We start from the raw sequence: 19,173 nt of genomic DNA, 5'->3' as shown, positions 1-19,173 counted from the left end.
TTTGCCGGTTTTTCCTTTTTTATTGCCATCATTTCCATTTATAAACCAACTGTTAATGAGATATAGAACTAAGTACAGAATACAGACTTAAAATAAACCAGCAGAAATGGCAAAGATTTGTATATAAACTTAGGGCCACGCCTTGGCTCAGTGGCGACCATTATATTCTGAGAAAGTTTCCAATAGGGGGTAAAGGTTTAGATTAGGGGCTCTAGTAGGAAACATGTTAAGAAAACAATAATTATTTTATAGTATGCCGAATAATTGTTGCTAACACATTTTGCCTGCATCCCCGCTATCCTTCCTTCTCCTAATGCGCAATTATATGGCCCAAATTGGTATTTTCCACCTGCATTCCGCCACCCGTCACTCTTGTTTTTCTGGTTCTTGTTTTGTCACAGTAATTCAATTTACGCTTAAGCAGGTTTAAACAAGAGGTATACATGAGTAATATCTAATTTCGCCTATAGTGGCACATTGGGGGGAGGGGTATAGCAGAGCTGCATGAAAAATATGCTAGCTACAGTTATTCCGCATATTATGAAGCAAGAATTGTTTTCTTGACACATTTCCTTCTCAATAATCCCTAGCCTAGACCTTTACCTTTCCCCTAACTAAAAGCCCACATGTAGAATCTTAGCCATTTGAGAAAAAACATAAGACGATTAGCCCTTTAGCTTTGCTCCTTAAACTCTATCAACGCCAATAATGCTTCAAAGATGGACTTACCAAAGGGTTCTGGGATGGATTAATTCCTTTTGTTTTCCCTCTTTTCAATAGACTAAATCAATTTTGCAAAAATATCAACAGCAATCGTTTCAAATTCACTTCCTATTAGATAGCTAAAGAAGCACTGGTGGATACATGATCATGTTAGCCAATGCTCCGAAAACAAAACATGCCTACAGCGATTCAACAAATTTCAGTGGGCGTAAAAGATTTTAATTACTTTTCATAAACAATTTGATACGATGAAAGATGCTCCTTAGAAATTAATACTAAGCATGGATACTCAACAATGTCTTTTCCTCTTAGATTATGTTTCAATGACTTTCCAAGCTCCAGCAAATAATATCTAAAACAAGAAGAAAAAATAAAGAGAACTGCTTCATAAGGGAAAAATATTAGCACACAAAAAGAACTTACGATAACACCACCGAGAATTGGGACTGAGGAGGCAGCGACTTTCCACAACCTGGTGAACATCTCATAACGCCACATGCGTCGCCCAGTTCCTTCGGAGTGGCACAGTTTTAATATAAAAATGTTTTAATTCATCAAAACGAGTTTTTAAGAGTATACTGCTTAATTTGATTGCTTCTATCAAATAGTATTAAAATGTTTACTGACGTCCTAATGCTTAGATAGGTAGGTATGGGTGAGTACGGAAAAATTAAGGCCCGTTCACAAAGAGATTTTACTTAAACCGAGAGATAATCAGCTACGCTGTTGTCAATCAGAAAATTCTACGAAAAAGTGCGAATAGGTCTTTATTGTAGTTTTTTTTAGGCCTGCTTCGTCTGCTCACCTAGTTTTTCCAGTACTGTATTCTATATTGTCTAATTATATTATCTTTTACTATATTTATATATTGATTTTATAGAAGTTATTTCTTATAATAAAACGTTTTTTCAATATATTCGTAATATAGATAATTTCACTGAGCATTAATCTTTTAAGGCTTAAGCCCCCCCCCCTAATACAAAAAGATCCATATGATCTTCCCCATGATAGCTCACACGCAATCATACATCTCTGTACATAATCTTTTAAAAACCGAAACGAATAAAGATAGTTAAATAAAATTTTTAAGTGAACGTCTAGATTAGTTGTTTATTCAGTATGGACTAAATGTGTCTTAAGGAGCGACTGGACCGCCAAACGGCATTACAGCCCATGAAAATGCGATTTTTCAGATGTAAAATTTTTTGATACTTTTAAATCGATTGACTATCTCCGAATTTTCGGCCAACAGAATTTTCTCCGTCTTTGGGGCAAAATTGTTGTTTTGGACCATAAAATGGCAGAAAATGCCAGTTCATGGCGACATACAATTCTTTGTTGCTTAGGTAGGGCATTTGAGCTTTTAATCCTTTCGAATGAGCCTTCTTTCGACTTTCTAGAACAATTAGTTCGATACAATCATCCCTGGGAAAACAATCAAACAAACAAATAAACACGATATTGTGATGATTATTCTCGAGCCCCTCCCCGACAAGATTTGGCATTTTGTAGATACAAACTTGAAACCTGTGTGATAGGGTTCCCCGATACGCTGATTTGATGCTGTAAGTTTCATCTAGATCACTTTTCATTTTGCGAGTGTTTCGTCACTTTTTTTGGAAATCAAGCAAATTTTCTAAGGCTAATAACTTTTAACGGGTAGCCTTGAATTTAATAAATTTTGTATATTTATAATCACCCAAAAAAATTAGTGAATATATTGTTATCAAAACTTCTTTTCCAGAGAATTGGCTACTATAGCACGTGTCGCTCCTTCCTTTTACACTTTGTTAACACGAACTGTTTGACAATGAAGAACAAAAATTCTCGAATACCATTTCTGGAGGGAACCAAAGACAATTTTTAAACGATTACATTTTGAAGTTCTTAGGTAGGAAGGAGTGAGATGGCAAAAGTTGATGTCACCAATTGATAGAAAAGGTAGTTAATTCTACAAAATGCATACAACCCAAAACCTGGCTTTGTGACAAATTTGTTTTTACTTTAACCAACCGTAATCTATATATTTTCGAATTCAGAATACAGAAAATAATCAGATTTAACCCGTTCCTAATACGTCAATATATCATAAGACAATTTCAACTATACTCAATTCAGTTTCACGACAAATAACTTTCTCCTTAACCACTAACTCAAATATTAAGTAACAGCCTAAAAAGGAACTAAACTTGACCGAAGTAATAAGATGAATTCTAAATCTTTAAATAGAACAGCAAAAACAAGAACAATCAGAAAATAATTTCGAACCAGGACTCAAAAATTATTCGGATTTTGCAAATTCACCCGAGCATTCAAATAATTAAACTGGTATTGAAAGTAAGAATGAAAGAATGAAAGGATGAAGAATGGTAAGAATGAAGAATGAAAATAAGAATGAAAGAATGAAAGGATGAAGAATGGTAAGAATGAAGAATGAAAGTAAGAATGAAAGAATGAAAGGATGAAGAATGGTAAGAATGAAGAATGAAAGTAAGAATGAAAGAATGAAAGGATGAAGAATGGTAAGAATGAAGAATGAAAGTAAGAATGAAGTCAAAAGATTGCTAAAACATCACTTGTGATGTTTAATGAGGCAGTGTCAATCATTTAGTAGGACTAAACAATGCTACAACTATTTATAAAAGTCAATTGTTCTGAAAATAAAGTTTCAAGAAGAAGTTCACCGACTTGAATGCCTTCTTTCAACATATAATTCAAAATTAATTATAAATGAGTAAATTATTTTGTTCTGTATAATTATGTTAGTTTTAATTTTGATGCGCTAGTATTCCTGCTGATGACGATCGCTGAATGTGTGATCGAAATATATAGACACTTGTATCTGTTTTCACTGTATAATAAATGGACTTATTCTCATTTGAACGTTCAATTGTTCGTCATGGAAAGGCAGCGTGGTCATGGAAAAAAATTTAGGTAATTTAAAGTATTACTTCAAAAATGCGTCGTATGTACGGGGAGATATGACTAATCAATTTATTAAATTCATTTTGAATTTAATAAATTGACATTTTGAATTTCTATAGATTCAACATTTATTTTAGAATTAGAAGATGGAGAAGATTTTGCCAACTTCATTAGAAACTCACTTTGCATTTAGGCGATATTAAAAAAGAAAATTAACAACTCAAGACTTTGGATGATCCCTATTATTGAAATCTCTCAGACGAATCTAATGAATGAACCGCAAGTTCATTATTCTGTTCTGTATAAATATGTTAGCTTTAACTTTAATGCCCTAGTATTTCTGCTGATAGCGATTGCTGTATATGTGACCGAAATATAAATAGACTTATCCCCATTCGAACGTTCATTTGTTCATAAAAAATGCAGTGGCGGATCCAAGGGGGCAGGGCGGGGGAACTCCCCTCAAGATATTTTCTGGCGCCCTTATTCCGTGTTTTTGTTTTCTATTTTTCATTCTTTTTTAAAAATAAATTCATCAATTTGGTCAATTATTGGCGCCTCTGTCGCATTGGACCCCCAAGATTTAGTTTATAGGCAATTTAAGCCCCCCCCCCCAAGATTTTGCTCTAGATCCACTCCTGAAAATATATATAACGCAGAAAAACTGAGGCGACTTGTATTTTAACAAAATGAGAAAAAAACTTGGTTTACATTACTGATAATGGAAACACGGAATTCATATCTTTATTTCATTTCTGTCGCTAAAATCATATATCTGGCTTAGAATTTTTCGAAGGTTTGTACAGTAAAGTTTCAATTTGCATTCCTATTTGTATGATTAAATAAAAAAAAACAAGTTTTTTTAACTGAAAGTAAGGAGCGACATTATAACTTAAAACGAACAAAAATTACTTCGTATATGAAAGGGGCTGCTGCCTCCTCAACGCCCCGCTCTTTACACTAAAGTTTGACACTTTCACTCAACTCTACTTTTTAAAACAGTAAAAACAGTAAAAATTTTAAAACAGTAAAAACGGGCGAACTTCTTACGTACGTTCACTAAAAATGTCCATACCCTGTCGGATAACAAATTCAGGCATGACTCTGATTGGCAGCAATAATGATTTTCATCTTTAAATCTATCTCATCTTAAATTAACCGCCTAATTCTTACAAAAAAAAAGGCTTATGTGATGTCCATTCTGACAGACATCCGGCACTGCGACAGAAAATCACAACGAAAGCGGAAATGTTGATTCGATTCCCACAATTAAGAACCTACCATTCGAAAATTGACAAAGCAGTATCTTGTTGTTTCTCAATGTTTTCAGGCAGGCCATTTCAATTCAAATGAGAATCAAACAGATCGTGGTAACGAGCTGTAAGTAAGGATCGACTTGCTTCAATAGCAATCAAAACTATAAAGGCGGAATTTTGATATCGATAGATACGTAAAAAAAGATTTGTATGATGATCCTAAATATATAAGATTCATTAAGTTTAGTGTTACCCATCAAAAGCTACGAGCCGCAGAAAAATTTGTTATTTCCAAAATGGTGAAAGACACCCCCTCCCCCACGAGAAGTCAAGGAATCTTAATGAAAATTACACCATCAAATTCAGCGTATCAGAGAACCCTACTGTAGAGACTTCAAGCTACCATCTGCAAGACTGTGGAATTATGTTTTTTCCTAGAAGAAAGATCATGGATGCGAGTTAATTTCATTTGTGTAGGATTTGTTTTAAGTTTGACTCATTGTATGGCCTTATTTCTCCTCTTATTAGGTTTTAAAATGAATTTTTTTTCTCTGGAAAGATCATTTTTGGAAAAATTTGTGAAGAAATGATTTTTGATCGTTTTTACGCTTCAACATTTTGGCCTTATATCTAATATCTATTTTTAGCAAAATAAGAAAGTAGAATAAAGGTAAAATTCATTTTACGAAAAATGAGATAACTAAAATCCAAACCTACAATAAATGTATCATAACCTCACTACAACACATAATTTCAGGTAAGACTAGCATAAAAGGTAATTCATGTAGTCAAAATCGTACCAGAAACAATTTTTTAATGCAATTTCTGTTCTTTTTTTTAAAGCTAGCTGTGCATGTCACTTAGGTACAAGTTCACCTTGATTGGTTTTTGGTTTTATTTTAGAATATGTCAAATCGTTTTTAATTATTTCTATGTATGATGTATTAAGTGTGTTCTTATAAATCTCTATTTAAGCAAACATAATTACTTAGCTTATGTTTGATTTCGATTGCCTCCCGAACACTTTGTTTAGTACCTCATTATATTAATGAGAGTGGTGTCTTCGAAAAGTACTGAATGATTGGGGTTTTTGAATATATGGTTACTCAGGGCAGAATCAGAAGAAATAAAAGTGCTGGTTGAGTTTAGCTGCTTTTATTATGCTAATTAAATAAACAACAACAAGTTTTTTAACTGAAAGTAAGGAGCGACATTAAAACTTAAAACGAACAGAAATTACTCCGTATATGAAAGGGGCTTTTCCTTCTCAACGCCCCGCTCTTTACGCTAAAGTTTGACTCTTTCTCTTAACTCTACATTTTAAAACAGTAAAAAACTTTAGCGTAAAGAGCGGGGGTTGAGAAGGAAAAGCCCCTTTCATATACGAGTAATTTCTGTACGTTTTAAGTTTTGATGTCGCTCCTTACTATCGGTTAAAAAACTTGTTTTTTTTTAATTTAATTTCTGAACGTTTTTGAATCAATGCATGTTTTGATTTTGGCTCTCCGCAGAGGAATAATTAAAACGAAATTTGCATATTTTTTTTTTTTTTTTGGTTAAATGGCTTTCTCATAATTTTGATCGAATGGTTTTGAGAAAAAAGAGCGGGGGAGGAAGCCTAGTTGCCCTCCGATTTTTGGTTAATTAAAAAGGCAACTAGAACTTTTAATTTTTTACGAATCTTTTTATAAGTAAAAGATATACGTAACTTATAAATTAGCTTACGTAAAGAACTTTTGTATTCTTATGTTTTTATTACATATATGAGGGGGTTCGCCCCCTCGTCAGTACCTCGCTCTTTACACTAAAGCTTAAATTTTGTCCCAATTCATTAAGAATGACCCCTGAATCACAAAAGCCGCAGAATAAATAGTTGAAATTACTAAAAATACTTTGGCGTAAAGAGCGAGGTATTAGGAGGAGGTGAGCCCCTCATATGGGTAATAATTTCTGTTCGTTTTAGGTTTTAATGCTGCTGCTTACTTCCAGCTGAAAAAAAAACTTTTTCATTGTTTTTTTTAAGTAATGCTAGTAAATCCTGCGCTCCCTTCATGGAAATTTTCTTCCCCCATGACAAATTCCTCGATGGAAAGTTACCCCCAGCATATTCCCCTCTTCTCAACCCCTGCCTCCAACCAAAAAATCCTCCTGAAAACGCCTGTACACTTCCCAATAACCATTACTATATGTAAGCACTGGTCAAAGTTTTGAACTTGTAACCCCTCCCACGGGGACTGTGGGGGAGTAAGTCGTCCCCAAAGACATAGTTACAAGGTTTTTCGACTACGCTGAATAAAATGGCTATCTCAGAATTTCGATCCGTTGACTTTGGGAAAATAATTAGCGTGGGAGGGGGCCTAGGTGCCCTCCAATTTTTTGGTCACTTAAAAAGGGCACTAGAACTTTTCATTTCCGTTAGAATGAGCCCTCTCGCAACATTCTAGGACAACTGGGTCGATACGATCACCCCTGAAAAAAAAAACAAAAAAAAAAAAAAAAACAAATAAACACGCATCCGTGATCTGCCTTCTGGCAAAAAATATAAATTCCACATTTTTGTAGATAGGAGCTTGAAACTTCTACAGTAGGGTTCTCTGATACGCTGAATCTGATGGTGTGATTTTCGTTAAGATTCTATGACTTTTAGGGGGTGTTTCCCCCTATTTTCTAAAATAACGCAAATTTTCTCAGGCTCGTAACTTTTGATGGGTAAGACTAAACTTGATGAAACTTATATATTTAAAATCAGCATTAAAATGCGATTCTTTTGATGTAGCTATTGGTACCAAAATTCCATTTTTTAGACTTTTGGTTACTATTGAGCCGGGTCGCTCCTTACTACAGTTCGTTACCACGAACTGTTTGATCCTAGTGCTTTTGTAGACGCTTTTCAATATTTTGACGGGTTCCAACGACACAATGATTACCACAGTCACATGGTATTTGATCGTGCTTTTTTGACGAATACTTGGGGTCTATCCTAACCAGAGTTAAGGAAATTCATAACTTTTAAATTACTTTAAGTGGTACGATCACTCCGCAACTGTACAGTGGATTTTTGCCGCGCGGTAGCTTTTGTCCCAAGTTTTATGGCTTAGCAAAATTACATAAACGAGGCATCTCCTTAACAGGTTGGCGAAAGTGGTCCATACGTATCGTGAAAATAAAAAAAAGAACACATTAGTATCATTATTTTGAACGTAAGTACCCCAGAAATAGTACAGAAGCCGTCAAACTTAGAAACAAGACTAGAAAAGTAAATTCAAACATCAGGCATCATATTTTTTTAAGCTAATAAGCAGTGTTTGTTACTTTTCCATTAAAGTTTTTGTTTTGTTTTCAAGACTACAAAGGTTTTAGATTGAACAAAAGCGTGGCTTTTTATAAATATATTGATACTGGTTATAGCACTAGCAAGGGAGGGATCTAAGAGGTGGTTTACGGGCATGTTTTGCCCCTCAGAAGGTCAAAAGTTTCACTAACTACACGGTGGAAGGTTGAATACACCATTAAGGCAGCTCAAGTTTTGCTGGTATACCCCGCAACACTAATTCTGTATCAGCCTCCAAGCTTTAGCCATTTGTTTTAAAAGTTCTGAATAAGCAGGCATAGGCATATGTGAGCAGAATATCTCGAAGAAATTGTTTGATTAAATACGCTAAATTGCTACACAATTATAATTTATGTCTGAAGAGGTAAGTTCAATCAAAATATTTGCAGGTAATTACATAGGAGTAGATAATACAACAGATACTCCCTGGTCAATTTTGCTTGTAAAACAGCAATCAAATAAAAAAGATAAGAAATATTCACCATTTCTTGTTCTTTTCAAATATATTTACCGCAGTCGCAAGTAGTCACAGCCTTAGTTACAAGTAATTACAATCGCACCTAGTTACAGTCACAAGCAGTCCATAATCACAAATACTTACAATCACAATCATAAGTGGTCGCAATCGAAATCATAAGTAGTCACTGTCACAGTTGCAAGTGGTTACAGTCACAATCGGAAGCAGTCACAGTCCCAGTCACGACAAATTGCAGCCACAGGCACAAGAACTCGCAGTTGCATTCACAAGTAGTCGCAGTCTCAAGGAGTCACAATTGAAAGTTATCGCAGTCGCAAGTAGTTGCAGTCACCAGTAGTTTCAATCGTGAGCAGTCACAAGTAACCACAGTCGCAAGTGATTGCAGTCAGATTCGCAGTCGCAAGTACTTGCGACCGTAAGTAGTCACAGTCGTAGATAGTCACAGTTTTAGTCGTAAGTAGTGAAGGCCAGAGTAACAAGTGATCAGAGTCACCAGTTGTCACAGTCACAAGCATTCGCAGTTACAGTCACGTGCGGTCGCAGCCACAAGTAGCAACAAAAGAAACCACACTTAGTCGCAGTCACAAGTACTCAAAGTCACAAGAAGTCGCAGTCGCAATAGTTGCAGTAGTAGCTGTAGTAATAGTAGTATGCACATAGTGTCTTTTTGTTAGTTCAACATCCTCCTCAACACACCCCGAAAGTTTCAAATTCTTCCCCAAGCCGTTTCCCAGATATTGCTGATTCGCCTTTTTGACCTCGTGGATGCGCATGGTGTGTTTCGACTTAGTTCAACATTCCCTCTTAGTTCACTCTTATAGCCTTAGCGGTAGTATTATGCAAATAGTGCGTTTTGGTTAGTTCAGCATCCTCCTCAACATAACCCGAACAAATTCTACCCCATGCCGTTTCTGAGATATTGCTGATACGCCTTTTTGGCCACATGGATGCAAATGGTGTATTTCAACTTAGTTTAACATTCCCTATAAGTTCACCTTTACAGCCTTAACTGTAGTAATTTGTGCACATAATGCCTTTCAGTTACTTCAACAGCTCCCCTAACTTGTACTGAAAGTTTCAACTTAATACTCTCAGCCGTCCATGACATGCTGATGATCCGTCCTTTTGACAACTTACATGCACATAGTGTGTCTTGATTTAGCTCATCATCCCCTGAAAGTTCCGTCTCAATACTTGTACTTAGTAGTAATAGCAGTTATAGCAGTAGCAGCAGCAGCATTAGTAGTATGCCTATAGTTCTTATTTGTTAGTCCAACATCCCCCTCAACATGTCCTGACAGTTGCAACTTAATAGCCTAAGCCGTTCTTGAAATATTGCTGATACACCCTTTTGAAAACCTGCACAATGTGTTTTGATTTAGTCCAACATTCCCTGAAAGCTTCAACTTAAAACTTTTAGCCTTTTTGGATACCCAGGATTGAAAACGCTCTATTCCATATAACAAATCCTATCCATAAATAATAGTTCAATTGCATAACTTACGACCCTTGCTCCAAGAGCTTTGGGGGTCTTTTCATCCCAGTGGCATATTTTTTGGAGCTTTTAACTGTGCTGAAGAAAATGGCTACCTCATGATGTTGATCGGTTGTATTTGGAGAGAGGGCACCAAAAAACCGCGTGGGAGAGGGGTTCGTTGCCTTTCAATCAGTTTTGACTCTTAAAAAGGGTACTCAAAACTTCAATTTCCCACCAAACGAGTCTTCTCTTATGTTTCTAAGAAAACTCCTTCCGAAGCAAATAGCTTGGTGAAAAGCTGAAAAACTAAGTAGATAATGCATAGAACTCACTTTGTTCTTAACTTAGGTAGTGTTATTGCGCTGCCTATGATTTAATGGTAATGAATTTCACCAATTCTGGCAAGGATAAGACTCTACAACAGCACAGCAAGAGCATACGTAATAAAGAGTCTAAACTATGCTACTATTTCTATTTTATTTTATTCAAACCTGAGTACCCATATTTCCGAAAATCCTAGTCATTCAATACTTTTCGAAGACTTCACTCTCGTTTGACTTCACAATCGAAATTCAGCACAAGGTAAATAATTATGCTTAAAAGACTAAGATAACACGCGCTTAATATGATATACACAAATTTAACCAAAAGTGATTAAACATATTATAAAACAAAACCAACCACAGTAAACTTGTGCCTAAGAGACATACAAGGCTAGCTTAAAAAAAAACAGAAGTAGCATTAAAAACTTGTTTCTGATATGATTTTTGACTATATGAATTACCTTTTACATTAGTATTAGCTTAATTTGCATACGGTACGATTGTTAGTACTCTTTTACTGTTATTTTTATGCAAAGGTTTCTTTTCTTCTTTTTTTTCATAAGTTGAATTTTAACTTTATTCTATTTTCTCGTTTTGTTGAGAAGGAATGTTAGTCGGAACATTTAATTAGTTTTCAATCTGCAATCCACTGTCTTGGCATCAAAATAAAAATATATTTTGTCCACTGGCTCCATCTTCGGTCTTTTCATTACCTGAAGACCAGGATTTTCCTCGATGGAACAAGACCAACCAAACGTTTGCAATACCCAATTTATCTCCAGCTGATTGTCCAGCAACACAACAACCAATGGAGTGATTATATGCAGTTGGACTGTTGCACAGTTATAGGCTCGTGGGAATATATAACAATTATACAAAAGATCTGTCTAAAAAGATGTTTTAGAGGCAAGTCAATTAACTAATATTTTGAAGTTTTTAATTTTGAGTAATGTTAATAATATCTATATGAATGCATAGCTTAGATGTATGGCAGCATTTATCGTTTGCTACAGCAATTAGGAAAATAACACTTCTATAGCTGCATGATTATATATTTTTTTGGTTCATTTTCTGCATATTTTTAACATACGTTCCTTATTCTCAAATTTGACTCCTGCTAACCGTAAAACTACATAACTGCATATGAAAGCCTTTTTTTTTTATTAAAGATTGAGCTCACAGGTTTTCCAATTTTTAAGACACATACAGGCTAGTTGTATAAGTTTCCCCTTAACTAATTAAAAGAATAAGATTTCATTCTAATGTCCTTGCTACTTTGAAATTTCCTTATAGCAGAATCTTCTTTGTTGTTTGTGGGGCACCCAACTCATGTCTGTGGTAATTTCTTTTGTTAAAGTTGGTTTTTTATTATTCATTTTAATTTCCGTTCATTCTAGGATTTATTTATTCATCTACCAATAACTTCTGTTAAGTTTGGGCTTGATGGTGATTATTCATTTTAATCTTTTCGTTTTGGATTTCATTTATTCATAGTTTCTGCTTATCTTTTCAACATCGCTCTTTACTTTTCTTTAAAAACTTCTTTCTTAGAAAATTTTATTTTAAATTACATATAAAAAAGAAGAGAGTTTGTCTGAAATTCGAACTAGTAATATCACTCTCTTGCTTTGAACATAAAATAATTTTCGAAGTTTATTAAGCAAAACCCGTTGTGCACTTCAAGATTTAACTTTTTTATATCAGAAAACCTCGTGACATCATATTATTTGTTATGTTTCTTTGCTGAGGTTTTCTTATCCAGATCTTAAATTGTCTAAGCAGATAGAAAAAGTTTTTTTTACCCTGAATAAAAAAGTAACAAGCCAAAACGAGATGGTTACGACTTGTTTACAATGGAAAACTAGAAAGTTAAGTATCATTTTTATAGAAGCAATGGAAAGTTCTGGACGAAAACAAGAAAGTGTATATTTTTATACATTTGTGCTGCTAAACACGAATCATAGCTTCTCAGTAGAAAATACAGACAAAATGTGTAAAGGGAGGTTTCCAGCTACAAATAAACGACTCCGCAAAGGAGCAAATTATAAAGATGTAAATTTTCAATGCCAAAGGGCACAGAAGAAATAATGCCCCTCTGTGCTCTGCAGTCAATGTCATGAAGGTATTTCTATACTCACATCGTAGTTTCAAAATTGTTCGCAGTAATGAGGGCTTTGAATGCATTTATTTAGGTTCGGAAGGATTTAAAAAGGAAAGGGTCTAAAGAAAATTAGAACTTGAGAGGGGGTAAAGAGAAATATAATGGTGATTTGTGCACCATATAATATAAAAGTGCTTTGAATATAACGGTGCAGAATGCGTGTTGCAGCGTTGGCCTCAGGATACTCGGTGCTAGTGGTAGCACCGGTATTAGTGGTAGCAGTAGAAAAATGACAAGAACTTGACGTCCTTGATATAGCAAACACTTATGCTTTTTTCTATTTTAAAATGTTTAAAATAGTGGCTGTACTATCATTACTAACATCTACAATTAGTTGCTTATTGAACATGGTTGTTATCCACGTATGGTTCTTAAAGATCTTGCCTGGCTAGTTTCTACATATAAACTTAGGAATCCGAAGTGATCTATTGTTCTTGGATGCTATAATACGTTCCCTACAGAATAAATGGCACATTTTCTATGTCATGTTTTTTTTTAATTAGAGTAGATTTAACCAGTTTTTATTTTCTTTTTACTTATTGTAAAATCCCCTATCACGTTCTGTCAAAAACATAGACAAAGTGACATAAACATAATATAATTGAGAAAGTACTTGTGGGCTTCAATTACCAAGTTATTTTTACTAAGTATTAAGTACTCTGGGAAATTTTTTCTTAAGTACAAAACAGCTAACTCCAATTTTACACTTAAGTAGTACAAAGTTTCCAACATTGATTACCATCATGGAATAATTCATATCGAAAATTGTAGAAATAATTAAGAGCTACTGGTCGTATCCCACTGTGCAACCTAGTTTGAATTCTGTCAGGAACTGGAGACAAGTTCACTTAATTAAATTTACGTATATTTATTGAATGACTGAACTTCAGACTTCTTTTGAAAGTTTATGCACAAGGATTCTTTTCCCTAGGATTTGATGAGCAAATATATGTAGTTAAAAAAGTTCAACTAAATACAAAAGGATCCAATGCCCCTTGTAGCATTCAAATTAAGGAGGAAAGTGAGAAGGAAAAAACCAAGTTAGCTTATGTGTATGTCATTAGCATGTAATATCGTCAAACTATTTGCGCGCTAAGAAAATGAACACGAATAGTAGAGCAAAGATTTCAAAATGAAATTACATAGGCTGAAATTACATACGCCATTAAAACTTTTACTCTATTGTCTAGCCTGAAGCCATAGAAACTATTTTGATGGATCTTAAAAACCAAACACCGTTGTCAAATATACTAAACTAGTGTTAAAAAGAAATTCGACGTGTAAATATCGTTGAGTTCAAATACTAGGGACAAACCAACAAAAGGAATGGGCATGCAAAGATTCCACTCCAAATATTTGAACTTACTTTCCCGAATATTTGTATTGCATTTCTGCCGGCATTAGTATCCTCAGGGAGCTACGACCTCCAGCTATTAAAAAGTCGATTTGTTCTTTCAGATCTTCACCTGTATTCTCAAGTGACTTTAACTGAGACAGATGTTCCTCAATAGTAGCTCCTATTTCGTTGTCTTCCGGGAATCTGAAAGAACGCTTTGGATTGATTATTGAAACTTAAACGAAACAACGGAATTAGCAATAGGATTAGTTCTTCATCAATTCAACTGTCCTATAAGCATCAACATAATCTACGAAAACATTTTTGGAACAATATTCGAGGCTTAATGATAAATGCGACATGATCAATATGACCAAAGCATTATTTGTAAATCTGGATCTTCATTGAAGTCTCCTTGGCCCAGCCTAAATACCCTGCAAGTTTCAAGCCGATCAGAGTCAAGAGATTTTAGAACAATGTTTGGGCGTCATAAATCAATGCTACAAAACTTTTTCAAAATATTTTGTCTTCATTAAGATCTATTTCGCTCGGTCAACATATCTTGTGCTTTTAAAGTCGCTAAAAATGCTTCTGGTCAATTTCGGGCATCATAATTTTTTTAAATTTCTCCAAATTCTTCTGTGTTAATGGGGTGACCTTGACCCGGCTTACATGACTTGTAAGCTCTAAGCTGATAAAAAGCGACTATTTTTCGACTTAACCAATCAGTACAGCTAGTTTTTTCCCTTTTTTTTACATCTTAATTGACATTCCCTTGGTTTTATCTATACGTCCTGTAAGTTTGAAGCCGATGAAGCAAATAAGCACCCGACTTTTTGACACAAATAAGTAAAATGAATTTGATTGAAGTTTTTGTCTAGATCCTTCTGTATATCCTGTTTTAACACACACACTAGGTAAAGAAGCAAAAACATATTGGCCAATTTTGGAGCGTCACGGATCTGTAGAACCACATTTTCTTTTTTTAGATCTTTTGTCTTTGTTAAAATCCTTTTTGCCACCTCTAAATTTCAATTGGATTTGATAATGACATTTTAGAACCCATTTCAGGTCTCGCAAATCGATATAGCAGTAAAAAATTTCAGTGATTTTTTTTTCATGAAGGTTCCCTTGTCTCATTTCAGATTCAAGCTAATTTTATTGGATAATCTACCGTATCGAATTCATCGAAACAATTTTTTTTTCTTCATTGAGACCCCTTAGTCCAGAATGCTCTGTAAGTTTCAACCACATTAAGGAAAGAAAAAATACATTTTTGGGCGTCATAGGTCGATCCAAGAAAATTTAATTTAAGAATTACTCGTCTCGCATAAAGGTCTACTATACCCTGATCAAAGCCGATCGGAGACGAAAGAGTTGCAGGGCCAATTTCGGGTATAATGAATCGAAACGGCAAAATTTAGTTTAAATTTTCTTTTTCTGCATCGGGGTCTACTTAGGTCCGGCGGATGTGATTTTCAAGCCAAACGGATACACAGTTTTGGGACATCACGGATTTTTCGTCTGGGCTAGTGCAAAAACCTAGTAGCATCTTTTGGTTAAGGGTGACTAAAGATATTAGGGTGAGTTCAGGCTAATTGTATTTAGGCCCATTCTTGGGCGAACCAATTTTTTTCTTTTCATCAGAGTCACCTTGATCCAGGTAGTTTTGAGCACACGACTTACTTTGACTTAATTCTCTTGCTGATTTGGCGCCAGCGTCGAGAAAGCAGACATTATCGTTCTCCAGTAAACCCGATCTTGAGCTGCCGCGGGTGCATCTTCAGGTGTTATTCTTGCCTTGCTTAGGAAATGATAAAGACTATAGGACCATCTTGCTCTTAGGTGACCACGTGGTCGTTTCCATCCAGCGACCACAGCGTTTGAAATTATATATGATGCAACAAGGAGTTTGTTCTGACATTCGGAGGAGGTGGCCGCACCATCTCAGTGTACGTTGTGCAACATGCAGGGAGAATGGAATCTGCGTTGTACGGGACAAGAGGTTGGTGTTGCTGATAAAGTCGTACCAGCGAAGTCTCTCTATCTTTCGGAGTCCTTCGCTTTGGATTATATCCAACTTCATCAAAGTCATGGTGGTTGCTGGCCAAGTTTCTGTGCCATATAGTAGGACTGATCCGACAGATGCATTAAATATCCGTATCTTTGTAGAAGGGCAGACAAAAGGGTCGTGCAAAATATTATCGAGTCTCCCTAGGACGGAAGTTGCCTTAGCGATTCTTGCGTTAACTTAGCTCTCAACTGATCCTTCAATTGGCAGAATGCAGCCACAAAGCGTGAAATCCTTCACGACCGCTACTTATTTTTAGCATGCTTCGACCTGTAAGAGGGGGTTGTTGAGATAATTGTGAGTTGATGAATATAAATTATGTTTTGTTCCAGCTAATGTTGAGCCCAATCTTGCTAGCTTCTTCTATTATAACTGTCAGCGCTGCTCGAAGCTGTTCGAGGGTATTTCTCATAAGTGCCAAGTCAACAGTACTTAAAAGTCTGTCACCGAACTTCAATCCCAAGTTCAATTGGGTAGTGGTCCTCATCATCACATAGTCAATAACGCAATTAAACACTGTTATTTTCTTCTTTTTTTGTGTTAGTTTGTTATTTATCATTGTGAAGCAACGCAAATTTTCTGTTAGCTACGATGTCGTTTAAATAAACTTCTCTCTCTCTCTCTCTCTCTCTCTCTCTCTCTCTCTCTCTCTCTCTCTCTCTCTCTCTCTCTCTCTCTCTCTCTCTCTCTCTCTCTCTCTCTCTCTGTCTCTCCCAAACTCCAGTACGAATGCAGAAAGGCTGGCTACGTTTTCCGTTGATTTGTAGACAGCTTGACGTTTGTTCATAGAGTCTCTCAAAGAGAGAGTAGTACATCTGGGGTAGACCTGTTGTTCTTAGTAGTATGAACCACATCGACTCCCTACCTACAGAGTCAAAAGCGGTCTTAAGGTCGATAAAGACTATGTACGCCTTCTTTTGAAATTCCCGTGCCTTTTCTGTCATTTGCCGTGAGGTGAATATCTGTTCGCTTGTGGAACGACTGGGCATACAAAATCTTTTTGTATTTTTTGGGGTCTCATTTTCAGGTCAGTTTGTGTATTTCAGGCGAAATAAATTTTGTTGGTCATTGGGGTCCTCTTGGCGCAAGGCCATAAAGACACAAGTTTCCGGCCTATAGAAAACGAATTTAAAGGCTCATTTCCATGCTCTTTTGTTGGGTAATTGAACTTTTGCAAGTTTTTTTGTGCATTACGTTACTTTAACCTAGGGAGGTATGGATACAAGTTCCAACCTATTGAAAAGTGGTCATCCATTACTGGTCACTTGTTCCGCTGAACAAACTTTTAAGGACTTTTTGCATATTAAGACCCTCTTGACATGAGGACTAATGGATGTGGTTTTCAAGCTGATCGGAAGATAAAATATTTTTGGCAAATTTTTCGAGCACCTGTGCCCCTTAAATTTCCTCTCTAAATTAGTGTTCTCTTAGCCTGAACTTACAGTTCCAAGTTTCAAACTGATCAGGAGAAACAGTTTTTCGGCCTATCGATGGGCAACCTATCCCTCCATTTCGCAAAAATCTAAGATTAAATTGGTCCAAAAACCTGAGATTAGACAAGAATACATGTAAAGCAGATCAGACAGAAAAGGTTTTTTACCCTTTTTTGCAAAACAATTACTTTACTTTCAAGATTTCTTCTTTTAGTAAGCTTTTTTGTTCATTTTCGGGGGTCCGTGCCCTAAATAATTTGTTGGGTTAATTAGAATCCCCATGGCCCAAAGCAATTTAGGCTGAAGAGCTAAACCGATCAAAGACAAAAAGCTTTCCAATTTTTTTTTTGGGCCCATTGAAGCTCTCCCCTTCCTCTAAAAAATTTGAGGGTCCTTTGGCCAAGAGAAAGACCTCGAAAAGTTTCAATCAAATAGCCATGTCCAAACAAGCCCACCTTGTTTCTACTAAAACCTATTACTGAGCAACGTGCAATTTAAAAAAATTGGGGGTTTGCCCCTGGGGCTGCATGGGCCATGTTCTCTACGCACGTATATTGCAACCCTCAAAATTTTAAGGGTTACGATACCATTGGTGCCCAAGGAAAAAAAGGACATGTCAAAGGGGCTTTGCAAAAGCCTCTCTATCCTTCAATTCTTTTTCACCCTTAGAAAAGGCGCGTAGCCAGGAAAAGAAAAATGTTATTTTGGAAGTACAAACCTCTTTAGTTAGTCATTGTGACTGTGATCGAAACGAAAGCAACAATGATGTTCATAGTAAAAATGACAATTTGAGCAAAGTATCCTTACTTTTCGTCAACAAAAGACACCCCAAGTTGCGGAACCCTCCAAGAAACTCTCCATGATATCTCGTTTGTTCGCCAATCCAGTCTTGTAGTGTTCTCCTTGTGTTTGATCATAACTGAGGGCATGAAACGGATTCTGGTGTTTCGCTTGAAACATGCTGCTCTTAGTTTATGCAAGTGCTAGAAAAATTGAAACATTCGGTCACACAAAAGCAAAAGCAAACAGCGACTAAAACACATATTTTTTAAACACTTTTCACTAGTCTAACCAGTATCCATGCATTTTATTAGGACACTTTTATAGGAGGGGGTGAAGTTGAGGAGGCTGGCTGGTCATAAATAATAATTTTTGGCACAGATGATCCAATTTTGAAGCATATTCACACTTTCTCATAATTAATTTGAGAGAAGGGGTCCTTAGGGAATCTCCTTATCCTCCCTGTGAACAGGTATGCTTACTACTTTGGTACAAATATTCGGATTATTAAATAGTTGACAATCGAAAATAGCTATCCCCACTCCCGGAAAAAATAGGAGAATCACACTGCTCATACTGTCCATTAGGTTTGACTTGGATTCGATGTCACCTTGTGGTACATGTGCCAATGAAAAGAATAGGGGAACCAATCTTCCTCTATTCCCAACAAAGATCAGACACAGACCTAGACTCCAAAAAAGATACGAATAGGACATCAGCTCTTACTTCTCATTGAAATTGTTTGAGATACGACAAACCATAGTAAAAAATTTACCGCACAGCACATTCGCTAATGACTGATTTTAATTCTGTTGACTTCATCGGTAAACTCGTAACTGTTATTGAATATTATGCTTCATAGTTCATTCTTCTTTCTGA

General features: G+C 35.8%; 2 protein-coding genes across 3 annotated transcripts in view; both read right to left on the bottom strand.

The window, feature by feature from the left end:
• The window catches only part of LOC136028381 (rab11 family-interacting protein 4B-like), a 109,355-nt gene that overhangs the window by 74,911 nt on the left and 15,271 nt on the right, over window positions 1–19,173 (bottom strand). The window contains exon 1 of one of the 2 annotated variants that reach the window (XM_065706191.1): window positions 730–888. The exons of the other annotated variant lie outside the window; for it this stretch is intronic. The gene's annotated coding sequence lies outside the window, so the exon portion shown is untranslated. Of the gene's footprint in view, window positions 1–729; window positions 889–19,173 lie in introns of those variants that run through there. 2 annotated transcript variants of the gene reach the window in all.
• LOC136028398 (box C/D snoRNA protein 1-like) overlaps window positions 927–19,173 on the bottom strand; it is a 36,993-nt gene continuing 18,746 nt past the window's right edge. The window contains exons 5-7 of the mRNA XM_065706218.1: window positions 18,322–18,497; window positions 14,041–14,214; window positions 927–1,075 (exon numbers count right to left, since the gene is read on the bottom strand). Of these exons, the coding sequence (XP_065562290.1) occupies window positions 946–1,075; window positions 14,041–14,214; window positions 18,322–18,497 (480 nt within the window). The 3' untranslated portion in view covers window positions 927–945. The remainder of the gene's footprint in view (window positions 1,076–14,040; window positions 14,215–18,321; window positions 18,498–19,173) is intronic.

This window comes from Artemia franciscana, chromosome 1 (genome assembly GCF_032884065.1).
Source record: "Artemia franciscana chromosome 1, ASM3288406v1, whole genome shotgun sequence".
NCBI classification, from domain to species: Eukaryota; Metazoa; Arthropoda; class Branchiopoda; order Anostraca; family Artemiidae; genus Artemia; species Artemia franciscana.
This window is presented reverse-complemented; position numbering and strand designations above follow the sequence as displayed.